Source organism: Amblyomma maculatum, chromosome 11 (genome assembly GCF_055883805.1).
Source record: "Amblyomma maculatum isolate TAMU_Amacu chromosome 11, ASM5588380v1, whole genome shotgun sequence".
NCBI lineage: Eukaryota > Metazoa > Arthropoda > Arachnida > Ixodida > Ixodidae > Amblyomma > Amblyomma maculatum.
Window position 1 is genome coordinate 61,447,793 of NC_139354.1, and position 18,932 is coordinate 61,466,724.

At 43.9% G+C, this 18,932-nt stretch overlaps 1 protein-coding gene across 1 annotated transcript; it reads right to left on the reverse strand.

Moving 5' to 3' along the window:
* Positions 1 to 2,467: 2,467 nt before the first annotated feature.
* Positions 2,468 to 15,819, reverse strand: LOC146173928 (uncharacterized). Its single transcript, XM_084583653.1, has 9 exons — positions 15,684 to 15,819; positions 15,115 to 15,161; positions 14,154 to 14,201; positions 14,000 to 14,035; positions 13,722 to 13,824; positions 11,338 to 11,492; positions 6,897 to 6,950; positions 3,379 to 3,414; positions 2,468 to 2,596 (listed from the first exon to the last, which is right to left on the reverse strand). Exons 1-9 carry the CDS (start codon positions 15,748 to 15,750, stop codon positions 2,549 to 2,551), a joined length of 594 nt encoding a protein of 197 aa, XP_084439779.1. The 5' UTR covers positions 15,751 to 15,819; the 3' UTR covers positions 2,468 to 2,548.
* Between the last annotated feature and the right edge of the window lie 3,113 nt (positions 15,820 to 18,932).

Sequence of the window (18,932 nt, forward strand, 5' to 3'; positions counted from 1 at the left end):
TCTTAGTAAATCGGAAGAGTGTCACCTTCGAAGGTTACTATGTCATTTAATAACCCAGCAACACTTCACTCCATTGAGCCCGAATTATTTTCCGCGCAGTGCAAATTTTGTAACCTGAAGGAAAATTTATATCATATGGTATGGGCTTGTCAACAAAATACCAGTATTTACATAATAAATCAGCCAACGTAGGAAGGCTGGGAGGCGGCCCTGTCCAGCTCGGACCTCGGGGAACAACGAGCCCTCGTCGAAAAAGCACGGGCATGCGGCTTTTACCAACGGTTTCTCGGAATAGGGACCCGACCAGCCTTCCCTTAATCTAAGCTAATGTCAATAGATGTTTTCATCATCATCCATTGCCAAACTTTCTTAGAACTTCAATAACGTAGACCATGAAGGGTCGTTGGTATACCAAGCATGTTAGAGGGGCCCTAGTTCGCGCGTTTTGGTACACACGCCTTACTAACATGGGTTTGAGACGTGTACTTATGTTACAGTAAAAAATGCTTGAGAAGATAAACATATATTAAAAAATATAATTTTTTTTTAAATCGCGGAAAGTGAAGTTAGCGGTAAATGCGTTATCGCGTCTGCTCTTAAATCACAGTCTAAACATCATCCTATTCTTCAGCACAGGAGTTTTGATGGCAATCACACAACGCTAACAAGTAAGCGTGGATGGATAACCGAAAGGATCCATTGTACAGGGTGTCTGACAGCTCTCGGAGAGAGGTTACTGCCGACGAGATTATGTTGGTCGGAAATACCATTTTTATCAGAAATATGAGACTTCGATTGTGTCGAAGGCGGCAAGTTTTTTTTTTTTTTTTTTTTTTTTTTTTTCAGGCCTTCTTGCTTCTGGATTTTAGGCTATCTTCTCTACTCAGACTTTCACGTTACTCCACCATCGCCCGGGATCGCGATGCAGCCGCTCCGGACATCGTATTTTAATCATATTTTAACAACATAATTTAACCATGCCAGTACAATGACGAGACCACCCGAGGTTTCCAACGGCAGGTTTGCCTGGTTGTGTCCCATCCCACTAGTCTTCTTGCGTATCTCTACTCAAAAAATTGTATTATGCAATAACTTCACACATTCTCACACAATCTCACTCAATGCACATAAGAAATCACATACAAGACGCATATAATTGCATAACTCATTGTTTCTTGTACATTATCATAAATTATGTACGATATTTTATAATAATTATGTGCACCCTATGAGAGTCTATGCGATTAGATGAGATTTTATGACGTTATTGCCCTGTAGAACTCTTCCTTTCAGTAGGGATATTCGTCTTACTGAGCGAAGGACTCTCATAACGTGGTGAGCGGGGAGAGCCGCCGACCTCGGCTAACGATAGAAGATTTTACCGGCGCTGGCCTTTCTGCCTCGGCAATGCAGACTCGGAGCTGATCGGTGACAGGACCCGCAAGTGTCCCTCCTCGCAATATTCCTCTTTCTTTGTGGATTTTGAGGGTGTTTAGGTGGCACTTGTCTCCCGCTTGAAGATTTGCCTGGAAGACGCTTGCCATGTTAAGTGTCCTCTCTCTCGTATACCTGCTTGTCTGATCACTTTACCGCTATATGCAATATTAAAACAACGTTGCTGGTGGACGAAATTTCGTCCTTTTCCGGGACATTCAGATTCAGTTCCTGCCTTCATTTTCCTTCTCAACTGCCAGGAGAAAGCCCCCTCGAAGCTTGCCAGCATCTGGAAATGAAAGCGTCCTCGAGAAGTGAGTACACTGGTAATGGAAGATTGTTCTTCTTCTGCGCTAGTGTCGCCAGCAGCACCATGGAGTTCGAGAGCTGTCGAAAAATTCGCATTTCGTCCTCTCTTTGAAATAGAGCTTATTCACCAGCTTCTTGCTATGAGTTCCGAAAATGTTCACCCACAGTTGCCTGTTCCGCAGTAGCCTCATTGAGGGCGAAGCGTCGAGTCCTCATGTTTTGCTGGAAAAAGCGCGAACCTCAACTGAACCAAATGCTATCTACTAAGTTTGTGGCCTTCATATCAGTGCTTTTTGCATTCAAGTAATAATTCGAAGACGGGCACAGTGTTCTAGTGGCTAACACTCTTTATTTGCTAATGAAAAACTTCCGCAGCGAGATTTTTCAGCTCTCCCTATTTTTCTGTTGTATTATATACCTGCAAGATGTGCATCGCGAAATTGTTCGTTCTCTATTCATGCATAACGGATGTTTTTGCAAAAGGAAAATCGTGAGTGAAAACCCTTTTTCAAGAAACGTTTTGTATATCTTGAAATAAAGTTTCATCAAATGCTGATATGCAACAATAATTACAAGTTTGCAGTTTACAGCCGAAAACATTCTTCAAGTACATCGCCCCAAAATCAGCTTTTTTTTCTTGCTTTAAACAGATTTACAATGCATCCCCAGAATCACCAAAGGTTGCAAAAAAAAAAAAAAAACAACACCAACAACAGCGTTTTATGTCCTTTACTGGGAGTAAAATTAGCAAGGAGCTACTTTTCTACTCCTGTTACATCAATCTCATCAAAGCCCCAAGAGGTCGTCAGTATTCCGGAAATGGCAGGATCGGTATTATGCTGAAATAAATGCACTGAAAAAAAAAAAAAAAAACGAATTATTACTGAGAGCTCTACCACTTGTACTCAACGATTGGCGAATTCAGTACTTGTATTTTGTTTCATCGCAGCTGTTTCAGATAACGATGTTCCAGACCCTGCGTCCCCTAACGGGAACGGAATTGACTGAGGAGGCTGATGCTCGTCTGTGAATAGTATGTAGAGCTAGCGCCGCTGGTAATATGGTTGTTTGGATATAAGACGTCGAGTATGAAAGCCGGTAATTATGTGTTTAACAAAATTGTCGGCCTCAAGACTTCATCGATCGTCAACACTCCTCAGCAATCAATTAAATCGAGTACTGTCAAAGTGCACAAAAAACTATATCTGTATTCAAGACAAAGACATGCACAAATCTTATACACGCAAAGGCGCAATAATAAAAATAATACGACACAATCCTTGACAACGGCAATATTGTTTTAAGTTTTTGTAAAATGTGACTTTATTGCATTGAATCCTTTAGTATTAATGAGGGGGTTCCAGTTTTACCATAGGACTGAAGTGATTTTGCATAAAATACCTTATTAACATATTAGTTATTGCTTTCATATCGAAATATCATCTTCGTGTCTCCCTCCAAGAGGGCTAAAATGTACTGGTAATAGTTGTTCGTTCTAGCAGGTTAATTGGAAGTTATCAGTCAACACTACGCGTTTCAGGATATCTATAATGAATAAAAGAACAAAAATGTAAAACAGCAAAATGTGCGTTCGCTTGTTGAGCAGCAAAAAAAAAAAAAGAATATACTACTTACCCTTAGTAGCTCGATCAAATCGGAGAAAGTTTTCCACTGCAAAATGACATGTGCCCCTCATGATTAGTGAACACGATTAGCCTGGCTGTCTCCGTCATAACTAGAAGACCAGCTTGAAAGCCCTGGATATTTTGAACGCTTAATCTATGTTCCCAGTTAAAGTGTATCTCTATATATTTCAGCTTCTATTAACGTTCTTCTCCTTGGCGCTATTATCAGTCTATAAAATGGAGACTTCGTGTTGCGCAAGTTGCTTAGCTGCAACAGATACCGTCTGCCTACGTCAACATACCACTATGTTTTTTCCAAGTCAGTTCAACACTACGTGACAGATGTATAACCCTTGCTCTTCCCAACTTACTGATATCGATACCTTTTGTTTCTGACCAACATTTGGCCAACATTATAAGTGGTTTGGGAAAGAACACTGCTTATTTTTTCTCATGTTAATAGCGAAACTTCATGTGGGTTCAATTCCCAATTATTGTTTAACAATATCGCCCATCGTTACATTTTTTTGCTCTCTAATCAGGCGTACACAAGGCCGTTTTTTTAAACAGAGATTAAGGGAAGCAGATGAACGCAAATGCATGGAGAGTTACTAAACAATGCTTACATTGCTACCCTACACGTGTGAACGAGAACGCAAATTCATAAACACCTAGGCGACCATACTGCAGACACCTAGGACAAATTCTATTGTGTTCATGTTGAGTGTACTTAATTCTTCTTACATGCCTCGAGCTTTAAATATGTAACGGTGAAGAACAGTGTCCCTAATACACAGCAAAGGCAAAGAATGTTTTGAAAAAAAAAATGTTTTTTCAAAATATAGTAATGGGTAGTGCTTGCTGGTTGGTTTATGGGGTTTAATTTCTCAAATCGGCTCAGGTCATGAGAAAAGCCGGGGAATCGTTTATAGAAGCCATATCATTATTTTCTACATTTAGATGTGTTTAACCCTTTGAGATATACGGGACACGCCCCCAGAATTGAAACTCATGTAACTAAAGAAACACAGCATACATAAGCTATAACTTACTGATATTAATATATTGGCAGACTTTAACAGAACATTAGGTTTTGCTACTGCAGTACAGCAGTAGTCGAGTTCTGTAGTGTTCGCTCCATAGTGATAGTATATTTTTCATTTTTTTTACTTTCGATTCGTGAACGTGTCAAAGCAATATATTTAATTACCGGGACCCAGACATAACAGTAGTGTTAGCGCGCATTACACCTTATTCAAATCAACAAAAACTCCAATGGGGCACATATGTATCGATATACCCTTACAGGATATCGGATCTGACTTGTATTAACGGGCGAATAGCCGGCCAGTGCTGTACTTCACCTTCAGAAATGTGGCGTAAAAAGAACTGTTTTTTGTGCTCTCGGTGTGTGCGAGCTTGCTTTTGTGTGTGTATACGTGTGCGGGTGCGTGCGTGCGTGCGTACGCGTGTGTGTGTGTGTGTGTGTGTGTGTGTGTGTGTGTGTGTGTGTGTGTGTGTGTGTGTGTGTGTGTGTGTGTGTGTGTGTGTGTGTGTGTGTGTGTGTGTGTGTGTGTGTGTGTGTGTGTGTGTGTGTGTGTGTGTGTGTGTGTGTGTGTGTGTGTGTGTGTGTGTGTGTGTGTGTGTGTGTGTGTGTGTGTGTGTGTGTGTGTGTGTGTGTGTGTGTGTGTGTGTGTGTGTGTGTGTGTGTGTGTGTGTGTGTGTGTGTGTGTGTGTGTGTGTGTGTGTGTGTGTGTGTGTGTGTGTGTGTGTGTGTGTGTGTGTGTGTGTGTGTGTGTGTGTGTGTGTGTGTGTGTGTGTGTGTGTGTGTGTGTGTGTGTGTGTGTGTGTGTGTGTGTGTGTGTGTGTGTGTGTGTGTGTGTGTGTGTGTGTGTGTGTGTGTGTGTGTGTGTGTGTGTGTGTGTGTGTGTGTGTGTGTGTGTGTGTGTGTGTGTGTGTGTGTGTGTGTGTGTGTGTGTGTGTGTGTGTGTGTGTGTGTGTGTGTGTGTGTGTGTGTGTGTGTGTGTGTGTGTGTGTGTGTGTGTGTGTGTGTGTGTGTGTGTGTGTGTGTGTGTGTGTGTGTGTGTGTGTGTGTGTGTGTGTGTGTGTGTGTGTGTGTGTGTGTGTGTGTGTGTGTGTGTGTGTGTGTGTGTGTGTGTGTGTGTGTGTGTGTGTGTGTGTGTGTGTGTGTGTGTGTGTGTGTGTGTGTGTGTGTGTGTGTGTGTGTGTGCGTGCATGCGTGTGCGTGCATGCGTGTGCGTGCGTGCGGTTGTGTGTGTGCTTGAACTATCATCCTTAGAGGTAGTTACTAGGCTGCATATAGCGGGCTGACATTCGTACCTCTCGGGAAAATATAGAAACAACGCTTGAGCGAAAACTGACACACGTGCAACATAACAGGGTTTGTGAAATAATTCCTCGACTAAGCTCAAGAAGCGTCTGAGAAAGGTTGTTTATTTCGTTTGGACATGTAAACTCGGGGAGAGAATGACACCACCAAAAACTTTCGACACCTTGTGTCGTGCTCGCTTATCGGCAGAGTTTCTAATCAGCAGAGCACAATTACCGGTTCTGTGGGGACGCTGAGATCCGTCGCAGCGTTTTCGGCACACCTAATGGTCAAAGGTCCCTGTAATGATGTATTAATTGTTCCCAGGACTGTTTTCTGTGCTCTTTTTGCGGACGGTGGGTCGCGAAACTCGACTCTCATGCTGCTATAGCGGAAAATGTGCGAAGTGGAACCGCGGAGTCCCTGGTTGAAGCTCCACGGCTTTGTGCTTTGGAGATCGGCTCCGGTGCTGGTTCCGCGTAGTTTACTCGGATCGAACTAGCCTCTAGCAAACAACAGGCAAGGCCAAGGCACAGACTGTGTTACTTGTTATTGTTGTTGCCTTGGAGAATGTTACGTAACCATTTGCTCACATCTACTTCCCAATTCTACTTCCTCTTCTCGCCAACAACACCAGTGCCCCATTCACATTACCACAGACACTCTCGAAAGCGCTAAGCCAACACGACCAAGAAAAAGGTTTTAAGGGCAGGTTTAGATATTTCATTGCTTGTAGAGTACATTGGTACTTTACGGAGCCAATGAAATATTTTCTAGAATTTCGCAGTGCGAAAATCTAGTGGGGCTACAGATAGAGAGAGAGAGCGTCTTAGGCTCCTTTTGGTATTAGGGAATGCTACATGAACGCCAACACGTAATTTTTCCAGTTGATACCAATTACCTTGTTCACTTTCTAGCTGTCATTTCTGAGATGATAATAAACTACTGCTATTAGTGTTTTTATTTTCCCAACACCCTTCTTTTTTTGCGAAATGGGAGGATAAAGTGATAGACCCTGCTACTTTCTCTGCGCTCATTTTTTAAGATCTTCTTGCACTGAAAGAAAGCACCTTTTCGCAGCCGAGCAGTGTCAATATAGAGAACAAAATTTTCCACCAGATCACAAGTCAAGTCAAGCAAATATTCCCTTCTATATACCGCGTCGTAGTTAAGAGGCTAGAGTAATTGGCTATACTTACGGTGAAGGTTTGCCCTTCGGTACACAGCTGCGCGATTTCATGGCTTTCGGCACACTGGAAGTCAATAGAAAAGATGCATTCAAGCGATATGCCACAACAGTATCCAAATAACTATACACAACGCAATGCGAGTTAGGCTTTCCCAGACTGTTCTATATTAGCAAATCTCTTTGTCAGTTAAAGAAGGATATTTATTCGCGCACGGGCACGATCTCACTTTATGCTGACGAGTGATATTCACAACACGCATTCTCAATAATGGAAGGCGCAGTGTCGCACACTGATTTCTAGTTGAGCGTTAGAAAAGCCAGAAAACAATATTCGGCTATCGTCCATGATAGTTCACATATTATGAGGAAATGGTGTCATATTTTCAGCAGCACTCATGTGTGATAACCTACACGCCTCAGAATGTACCGGTATCTTATTGCGGAGGAAAGAACTTTCACCGAGAACGACTTACTGGCCAAGAGCAGGAGCTACACGGTGTTCATAAGAAAAGAAAAATAGAGAAAATTTAGCTTCTCTTAAGATCAGGGCAAGTGGAAGCACTGCTTGGCATGGTTTGGCATTACTTTGCCCGGCTGTTTAGCAATGAGCGACTGGACAGGGTTCGGCAAAGTGTTAGACGTCTTAAGTTGTTTTATATTTTAAGCAAGGAAATGTGCAGTACCGGTTTCAACTCTCAGTGGACACCTGCACTCACAAATTAAGCTATACAATTGCAGCTGCATGTGTCACCGGTTCTCCTTATCAAAAACTATAGCCTCCAACTTGACTATTAGGAAAATGCTAAATTGGGAGATAGATGTTATGACTGCAACTAGAACGTTACATTAATAATGGTTGCGTAAACATTTTTACACACCTCGAATGACATTTTTGGTATCGCTTCCTTCTCAGACTTTCTGCTCACGCCAATCATGAAGGAAGTAACGCTTTCGCCTCATAATAAAGCCGAATACCCATACACAAGTGATAACTCTTCAGGGCAATGCGCAGATTGAACCCTCATAGAGCACCCACGTCATACCAACTAGACCCTCATCGCTCACTCTTGGAACTCGTAGAGCAGCAGCAGAGGCATGTCGATGAGTGTGAAGGATATACATGCAGCGGGGACCTAACTAAGACCACCTCGCTTGATTTTAGAAAATCCTGCGTTGGCGGTCTGTGACAGGAGGTAGTTGTCAATTGACTTGAGCGGTCACTGGTTAGTCTGCGCTTAGTATGACGTCACGACAGCAGCTGGCATAGCCGAGTCGAAAGGCACTGACAACTCAGGCAGATGGCTCCAAGTCGGAGGCCGAGATGGAAATCGAATAAAACACGATCCTGAAATCCCAAGTCAGACTTGCCACTCCTCGGCCACTCAGACATCTACACGGCTAGATTGAGCGAGGCTCCAAATGTATATCGTATGGTCATTGACATCTTAAGCTACCTTACGACTGTACGGTATTGAGTACATGTGAGATTAATGGATCAAAAAGTTATGTGATTAGGCTATTACCAAAGTACAGCCGCCGAAATCTTCAACTGGCGCGCGTTACGGCCATATTTTCTGTGATTATAAGCACTACAGAGGAGCTAACCCGCAAAACGTCCAATTATACGCAAGGCCTAATGAACCCTTCCTTAATATTGACGTTCCGAAAATGTTTTGTCTGACTTAAGGCGCAGGAGCAGAGAAAAGGTGGCCATTGCGCATGTCAGTCGAATATGAGAGAGTCTCCACACCGCGAGCAGCAGACAAGACCATTGCCGCTGACGCGCTTCTTACATTTTTGTGTTGGATAGGGTATTCGGAGCTTATGTGTCCTCAAGTTTTTTTTTTTTATGCCTTTATGTAACTGACGGTTTCTTCCTCATTTGACAAGGCCCGTTCTTCCAACATTGAAATCTCTATCTCTATTGACAATCACTGTTATATAACCAAAGTGTGAAGCCCAAAAATAGAGGAAGATGAAGATAAGATTGAAGAATGAGCGGCTAGTGCTGGGACTGGCAAATGGACAAAGCTTGTTTCCTACGTTTTTCCACCGGCCAATAAAACCTCGCTTGTAACATCTTTGTGGAGGTGCGGGTTATCTCTTTCCGCAGCGAACGTCCAGCGACATCCCCCCCCCCCCCCCCCCCCCTATTGGTCGCACCGACTAGTTTTCCAGCAGCGGTGAGCGGTGCTGGGGCGACAGAGAGCGAATAGCATGGGAAACGGGAGGTGGTGTCTTGCTTCTGTTCGATGCCGGTGAAAGACCTCGATACGGCGCTTACCACGGGTCTCCGGAATAAAGAGCATAGTGCAAACGCAGAGAGGAACCAGAATTGTAATACTGCTGCTTAGGATAGTTCATGGGGTCATAACGTGATGCTTTGCGGCGAGGACATGATCACGAAATGTGCCAAGGTTGGTGGTAGCAGACATGATGTCGAGGAAAAAGTGGCGCAGGCAAGTAGTCAACTCAGAGCGTCGCATCGACTGTTGTCATAGCTGATATGTGTCGGCTGGTAGTAGCTGATCCGTTGCCTTGGAGGTGCCCAAGATATGTTGCTCTGCCGCAGCTGCTGCAGTCCCCGGTATTCCTCGAAATCCGCTACAATAACGGCTGATTTAGGAGGCGAACAGAGCAGATGCGATGAAGGGAGAGCTGAAACACACCAAGCTAATTATAGAAACCGGGTCACTTCTTCGCAAATGACCTGGCGGATTGTGGAGGCCAGATTGCCAGTTAATGTTACGTGAGCAGCGTCAACAGCGGCCACTGACGTCACGCAAGCCAGACATCCGAACTTGGCTTTAATCCGAAGCATTTTCAGCGTCTCGAACGTGCGGCAGTTCTGAATCACGTCAGCCACTTAGTCAAGGCTTGATTTGCTGATAAGTAAATTATAGATGTCTTCGGTAAACCCTTTAGGATGATGGCCAACTTTTTCATCTTCGTCATACGAGGAGAGACAAACTTGCGTGTTTTCAAGAATTACTCAATATACTTCGCACATGCTTCCCCAGGAAGCTGGGCTCTTTAAGAGAGCGCTTGTTCAGCTCGCTTCTTCGCATTAGTCTCCGAACCACTTTTAGAGCGACTCAAAAACAGCGGTCCAAAATTTGACGAGGGGTAGAATATCTGGTAGAGTGGCACAACTTCTGAATCAGGCCTAGAGACGAGAGATTAGGGAGGTGAAAATTGTATGGGTACCAGCACACTCTGGAAATTCTGGGAACAAGGCGGCTCACATAAGTACTTGATCGAGGTTTCGTCAGCCGAGCAGGTGAGCCGGTGGCTCTGGGGCGGTCCACTAAAGATGGAGTGGTATCCTTTCACGATATCACAAATCACTATAGACTAGGGGATGATTTATCCGCGTCCGGATAAGGACTTGGTCTAGGCACAATAATGCGTCTGGCGAAGATTGTAGATCCACTCTTTCCTGAGTCCCTATATACTGAGGACACTATATCCGAAATAGATTAATATGAAGTTTAAATGGTACCAGGAGCTGGCAACATATGGACATGTCTTATGGGAGTGCAGCACAGCGCCGCTGCAGGCGGATACTATGCGAGATCCTTCTTTCGAGCAGTGGGAGGCCCTGTTGGCCAGCTCAAACCCGGTCGTCCAGGCCAGGGTTGTGGAGCGGGCGGAACAGGTCGCAATCAGTCATTGGTTGATGGCCAGTTCACACCTGCTGTCTAACGAAATAATTTTTTTCCATCCACTTTAGAGCGCAGTTCTGTAGCCACGATTCTTGCGTTTCGCGTCGTCACCGTTGTCCTTCATAATCAGGCTCTGTCGTAACCTAGGGGGCCCCTATGCGCTCCCTCGACACGCGCGCGCTCCTGCCGCCATTCTTCCGCACTCCCAAGCCGCCGCCGTTGGCCACTGCGTGTGGCGTGGCCATCAGCAGACATCGTAGCAAGACGGCGACTTCGGCGCGGATCAAGCTGGGGATCCGCAGAGTGTGAATTGTTAGACCTTGATAAAACTTGAAACGTAATGTTTTTATTAGTATCTGGCGGCCCCGCGTAGGTGCATCTGTTTGTTTCGCTGTATATATATCTCGTCTGTTTCTTCAAATAAAGTTCGTTATTAGTCTGCGCTTGTCCAGATTTCAAGTATTTAGTCGTCGTCTTTTTTAGTGCAGTGCATTTTTTCAATCATGTCTAATTACCAACTCGGCCAACTTTCTAACTTTCTGATGCACATCTATTCAACACCTCTCACTCAAAAAAAACAACATTCAACTCCCACAAAAGCCCTGTAATGAGGCTACAAGTAGGGTTGTGTTGAGGTCAAACTCTTGAACTCGGAACCCCGATCTGAAAAGGCGTTGTTCGGACTGAAAATTATCAGCGTCAATGCTTTTGTATGAAGGGTAGACCTTGAGATTTGCATTTTTTGTACAAAGAAACTTAGGAAGAGAACTCTTTTTGTACACTCACCTCTCCCAGACCATTGACGTCGGGAACGTTGAAGGTAACTGGTTTCCCGCACGTAACCGTCACCATGCTCAGATAGTCTTCGCACGTTAGGTTGTAGAGGAATGTTGGTAGAGGGTTTCCCGTGGAGCACCACCGCACAATGAAATCAGTTTGGGCTGCAAGATAGTAGCACTTTAGATGTTACTTGAACATGTTGGAATGTGTTATCTGGTTCACTGGAAAAATATCTGCCACAGCTACTTCCTCATCAGTGCGATGAGTATGATCTTTCATTTTCGTATACACAGCTCTCGAAACTTGAGTACGCACGCTCGGGTACCCTGGTGATCAGAATAACTGAAACTCGGACACTCGAGGAAACTTTTTGACTTCTACAAATGTAATTAACTCTCGCCTTTATTTCCCTTAGGTTACCTAAAGCTCATAAATTTAACTGCATACCCTCTGTGGCTCAAAGAAGAAAATTGGGTTAGTTGGTGCGCTTAAGTAAATGACTGCGACATTGCAACAAACGCGAAAACGTTGCAGTTAGCGTGCTGTCCTTTCCTTGTAAAGCTCTGTCTCTACTCCTCCAGCTGGAAGCTCGGAACCGCTTGGTTCCGTCCGGGTGAGCTTGAAGCTGAGCCAAGGTCAAACCAAAACATCTTGCCTCGCGAAAATCCCGTGCAGTGTGTTATGATATGGTAAGCTGGTGCTAATCGCAAAACTGACCACTTGACGATTGTTAATGACCATTAACTTTTCACATAAAAATTATTTTTTAATTCTAAATAACGTAGACGATCAAATGACAGACGCGCAATGGTGTCAGCTGAACACGTCGAATTTGCAAAAATAAACAAAACAACTATCGCTCCTCACACTTGTTTTAACCACTTTTAACAATTAACTGCTAATTTTTGTCGCTGTACGTTGTCTTTCTATGCGATAGTTGCAAAGTCGCGCTCATTTACTATGCACGCGGCGGCGAAAGCTTTTATGTATTAAGCCCTAACTCTTCAGAGCAATCACTTTTAATCATTTTTCTCGGAACGAGTATTGGTGAACATTTTTACGAAACAAATAGTTATGGAGGCACCTGTGAGAAGCATGCTTATGTCTCTACATTAGGCATTTGAAGGAAAAAGACCTTGTTTTTGTCACTCAGAAAATCTTGCCTCCTGTACTTCCTTGGTTTTTGCCAATGTCCTTTCATCGAGTGGTGCTCTATCGTATTTCGGGTAGTAGCAATGACCACAGTCGAAAAGCGCGACACCGGCTATCACTGGATGTAAAGCTGATCATTGCCATTCTCGTGGATAGAGACGAGAAGAGCAAAAGGAAAAGATGTCATCTCGGTAAATTAGAAGAATCGGCAGGCGTCGGAACCGTTACATAAGCCGGAGTGAATGCGACGGCGAATGCATGCAAGCTATCATTCTATGCTCTAGGAAAACTAGCAATTGTTGTGTGCTGCAGTCTGGTGGCCGAAAGATCGCGCCTGTTAAGAGAGCCGATGTATTATCCCAAACTTATGGTTGCAGGTGGCTATAGAAAACGCATGGAACTATTTTCTGGGACATGGAAAACGAGGGTTGCTAGTTTCCTGCCAGCGTGATACTATGTTCTGCTCGATACCCTATCCTCACTGTTAAAGCCAACGTTGACAGGACTAATAGTTCGGAGTCTAATTCGCCGCCCTGCTGCTCTGGCTCCAGTAACCTGGGGCGTCTTCCGCAGGTGAGGGCCTAATCTCACTAGAATTGTTTCACTAAAAACGTTTCTTCCCCGGAATTTCAAGTTGCCATGATCGCTTCACATTAAGAGTAAATCCAGGAAAAAGGTGGAAGCGGCTTTACCATGCCTTTTTCGCCGCTTACAAATCAGCTTTTACAATTACGAATTTTATATAAATTCATGATTTATGTTTTATTAAGGGTTACCAATCCACTGTCATTCTTCTGTTTCTCTTATAGCAGCTGCAAATTCATGATTTCAAGGTAGTTTGTGCGTTAATCTTCAGAGTGCACAACAGGAATTGTTGCCTTACTAGCGCTTTTACTTAAAGATAATAGTGTAGTTCAACTCCCAATCGCATCTTTTGCCTCTTATCGGCAACAACCAGTGTTGTGTTTCTTTGTAACACTTAAAATGCAAGCCCATAAAGAAACAACCTATGCTTGAAATCTCTCTTTTTTTTCTACGACATCCTTGCAAAATTATACTGCGGAAAACATCACGCAGTATGTAGTTAAAAGCAAAACGTGTCTCCGTCACGTAACATTCTCCTTAGCTGTATTTCGAGCATTGATCGGGCATACAATTCCTTCAAATAAATGACAGTAACGAATTCTAAATTTCTGAAAAATTCTTTCCACATAATGCTTGCTCCATTACGTACGTACACAGGCTCTGGTCCCGTTCCTCTTCCGGAAGTGTAGAGGCCACGGCATCGTTTAGCAGATACGTCAGCGCCAAAACCTTGTACTCTGTATCGAAGTTGGTGCACTGTTACGTAAAAAAAGGAATAACTGTTGAGGACAAATCTTCATTTTCAGTCAACTTGCATATGGTATACGTGTACGCGTCCAGCCAACAAATTACCTGCTGGTTGCGCAAATATAAGACGTGTTGTAGCCGTTTCTGGCCTACTAAAATGCGTGCCTTTATTCTAAGAACTCACATTTATCAGCTCCCGCACTTTATCTGTGTCATCGTCCTGAAAATACAAAACGCGTATGTGGTTACTTTCTTCAACACCTAAAGCGACAACATTGAAACAAATTTGCATTATCGAACTGCTCCGTCAGCATTTCTGCGGGATGTGAGTCACTTACATTGAAAGGAGTGCAGATATCGATGGGTTGGTTCTCGTAACAGTGTGTCTGGTGGAAAGGTAAGAAATGCATTCTTTTAAGTGCGAGAGTGGGCAGGATTTGTCAACTTCTTTATATCTTGAAACTAGACACAACACATTCAGGTGTCTATTGTTCAAAATCTTGTCAATTTTCATTTCTAGATTTACATTATTGTTTTAAGAGTCGGAATGGCAGCTTCTATGATGACGCTGTCTTTTTTTGTATAACTCAGCTCAGAGGTTTCGCACCATCACACAGAACTTTCATTTAGAAATATTTGCAACGTCCTATGAGGCGAAAACAAAAGGCGTGCTGTTTCTCAGAACGTTGCTGCAAATATTTTTTCACAAATATCGAAATGTACAATGTTGTGAAGAATACCTCCTATAATCAATTCTAAAAGCGGTGTAGATTGTGAGCAAGTACATGTTACAATTCCGGACAGAGGGAGAGAGCAAAACTTGCACCAGTAGCCGACGAAGTGTTGCGGCTTGTATCTTGTCGTTACCTAGTCTTTCTCTAGGCACTGACCGCTTTTTGATAATATCGGTTTGTGACGCGACTTTTGTCAAGTTCAGGCATTTCGCTCCCTTCCCATGACAAGTGTAAATAGCTCAAAACTCGCTTTTCTGCAGCCACTGAACTGTTCATTTCGCGTCTATTTATTTAAAATACACCTCAAAGGCCTCAGATACGGGGTATTACATGAAGGCTTTGCAGTGTACATTTATAGCCTATTTACAAAAACGTTTTATTAGATTCTCTAAAACAACCTTCGCATTCGACAGTTGCGGTGCATCATTATTATCATAATATACATAAGGCAATAAAGGACAGAATGCAAGATGCCAATTCTATTACCGAGTAAGAATCGTAATGTTTTCGCACTGTAATGAAGCGTTTCAAGCATTTGAGCATTGAAATTCGTAAATAATCTTACCACATTGGTCGTAAGGAAATCAGGCGTAGTAATGGTAAGGCAAGGAGCTGCAAATAAGGAACAATATTTTAGAGTATAATGTCAATAAAGTGTTTGGGAATTTCACGCCGAAACGTGGCAAACCAAGGAATTCCTAACTATTTTCCAAGTATAGTGAAAAGCTATGTCACTTGAATCATTTGTGTGAGCAGCTTTTGGGAGCTTTGATATAAAGCACCGCAGCTCGTGCATCGCAATGGAAGGGTATGCAAATAAGGCTTTTGATGAGCCATTACGAAAGAAAGTGAGCTTCTCCATCAGCTTAACTTAATGAGTGGAATGAGCATTTGCTAACAGGAAATGGGGGTAAAGGTCAGTATTATGGGGGTACTTCTGGTCCACATTGTTTTTCTATTCACTTTGTATACAACATTAAATAGCATGACTCCCGTTCATATTGCCGTCTCGAACCCAAGAAACAGTGCAAGTTATGCCACTACACTGAGAAACGTTTTGCTTTTCTGGCTCCATCCTTATTTTGCATGCGTGTCGATTATCAGTTGACAGTATGCGAAATTTGGACAACTTACCACTGCTAGCAGTTGCTCCGCCCAGCAGAGCGGCGACCACAAACGCGACGGAAAACGTTGTTCTCATGCTTCCGCAAAAACTGACTGTGCACAGGATTTTGCACTAGCTACGACGCTTTTATACAATGCCGGATGCTAGTGCGAGCACACGTACAGCAATGTACAGTGCTGCCCGACCGAAATAGATGATGTTTAAGTATACACGTGCCGAATGCTGTTTTAGTTCGCTGCGAAAAAAAAGATGCATGCTACAGGTTGAAAATTAGTGCACGCAGCGTTTTATCTCCGCTTATTTCCTTTTTTTCTTACTTTATTCACGAGAATGGCCGCGCACCTTGGCAGGATATGGCTGAAACAAATGCGAAGGGCAACTGCTGTCTACTCGCCCTCAAGCGTCAACGATGAAAGTCACCACACACGTGTCGACTTCGCCGAATTGCTTTTTGAACTGCGCTTGTCGTTTCCGGTGACCACTCAGCAAAGCAAGGCACTGCTGACAGCGTGCACGGTTCTTCCTGTGCCTTACATAAAAACACACAACACGGCGGAAAAATTGTTAATTCCATGGAAAAAAGAAAGCTAACCCGTCTTCTACAGCATTTTAAACCGCATTAGTTTTATGCCACAGTAAAGTATATCCTGCGTCTAGACCTCTGAGGTATGTGCATGTTAAAATATACAGACCATAAAGAGCCCAGTGCAACCTTCCCTCAGGCCAGCCGCAATAAAAATATTTTTCAAAAATTTGGGAGCCCCTGTGGTTCATTACAACTGCTTGGGATTGCATCAATACTGCACGAAACTTCGATATTTTTTGCATTAATAACGGTGTTTGTTAGACTTCCCGAGCTAGCATTTTACTTTTCTGATAATGTTCGTCTTAAGTAAACGCTATTATTGGCATATGACGCTGACGCAATGGCCCCGCTGCGGTTGTCTAGTGGTAAGGGCACTTGACTGCTGAGGCGAAAAGCAAGGTACCGGTGTGCTGTGCGATGTCAGTGTAGGTTAAAGAACTCCAGATTGTCGAAATTTCCGGATCCCTCCACTATGTCGTCTCTCATAGCCTCAGTCACTTGGTGACGTTAAACGCTATAAGACCAAAGCTGTACTCATACCACATCTTACGGAAACATTGGCAAAAATTTGTCCCTGACCCCCTCCCCCCCCCCCCCCGCCCCAACATCACTTGAAAGAAATTCTAAATATAGCCTTCACTTCGTCTTTCCGAGCTCTCAGCAGCATTTCTGGTGTGTGTTCGGCAAATGGCAACCAGCATTAATGTAAACACGAGTTGCGTAATTCTCATTTCGGTTAATGAAACTGGAAATTCGTTTGTTCGGGTCGCTATGACTGACATACAGCGACAGCTTCACTGGAACCCATGTCCCCATGTGTTGCCCATGTCGACACATGACCAATTTATAAAGCCTTTTAATGTTATGGATGGACGCTTTTGCCTAAAAGACGAAATGACCAGTATTATTTAACGAAGAGCACAGAAGCCTTGTTCCTCCGCTGCTAATGGGAGTATCTCAGTGGCTACGGCGTTCTGCACCCGTGATCGAAACCCCCGCGCCTACCGCAGTATTTTGTTATTGCGAAAACACTCCTGCGGCCGCCCTATAACGAGTAAGAAAATCGTCAATGATTTTGTGGCGCCGTCAATTTGGCTTAGCAACAGCGTTTTTGTGGCGTACGCTTCCGGTATCCCGATAAAAGAAGAATGCCGGAGCGCCGTCGATTCAAACCCAGGAATACCTTGACGGAAGCGAGCACAGAACGGCATCGAATACGAAACAATGCGATGTCCTAAGCAAAAACAGCAGCAAAACAATAAACTTTCGTATAGTCTAATCAGCCAGGAAGACAGGTAATCATACAGAGAGAGTCCCACTGTGGTGGCTCAGTTTTTAGGGCGCTCGTCCGCCAATCATAAGGACGCTGGGTCGATTTCATGAGCAGCGGCCAATTTTGTGTGGAGGTGAAATTTAGGGCGTCAGTGGGCTGTACGGTGCGAGTACTCGTCAAAGATCCACAGGTGACCTGGATATCTGGAGCTTCCCTCATAGCCGCAGTCGCTTTGGGACGTGAAATTTATCTAATACCAAAATAAAGAATACAGAGTGTAAAATGGGCGTTCACATACTATTTCTCTAGGGCTTGTCGCCATGCAGTAGCTTGATATTTCATTCATCACACTAAGGATATATAGGCAGATAAAATTGCAGAATGTGGCAGTATTATTGATGATGAGGGTGATGAAAAAATTGGCGTATGGTTCAGCATAACTAAGCGTCGCTATTGTGCAGTAGCATCGCTTGCGTAGCATTGCTTTCATCTGATACGCCACGACCTTACAATTCCTGCTCTACTACTCTGGCTGTCGTCTTGCTTCCTGCCGTTTTCTCCGTCGAGCAAGGCGGCACTCTGCGGCGGACAATCCGAACGAGTATCGTTTATTCTCCATACTAACCCCAGCAAACAGAAACAACTTTTTTTTTACACTTGTAGGCTGAGCGACGACGCCGATTGTTCCAAACCAGTTATCAATAACATCGAAAAACGGCAGATAATTTGTCCGTGAGACAAGAACCTCCTCACGGTTCTTGTCTGCAAGCACACATTCAAAATGAGTACCACGCACAAAGGTTTTAAGTGTTATCTCTACACATCACATGCACAAACCTCAAGGTCAACAGATGCTGCAATTTTGAACCTGAACTGTCGCGCTGTGCAGCGAGAGCCCTACGCTATCAAAGCAACCGATAACGCCTCATGTAAAACCGCAACACTCTCGCCCTGTGCATTGAACATTGTCGCCTTCACGGAGTTCCCTCTGCGCCACTCCGTTATTAACCTGCGTAAATACGCCATTCACATGCGCCATATAGCTAAAGACAAAGACCGCAGCCGTGCGTACAAGCTGCCGACACCATCGAACAACGAGAAGCCAGACTATGGCTCGTTACCGACAAGCGTATACCAAGCACGAAAGCCAGCCAAGGTCGAAGCGGCAGCAGCGACGTCAGACGGCCAACGCTCGTGAAGCATGGCTCAAGTATGCTTCAATCTCTACAATATCATATAGAAATAATTTCTCAGAGGATTTAAAGATATTGAACACTACTACACCCGAAGCGCAGCGTGAAACACTGGTAGTTCAGCCTGTGCTGAAACCGATTATACCAATATGATGCAGTGGTGTAGCGGAGTGGCCAGGGAAGCTTATTGATTTCTTTCTGCCTC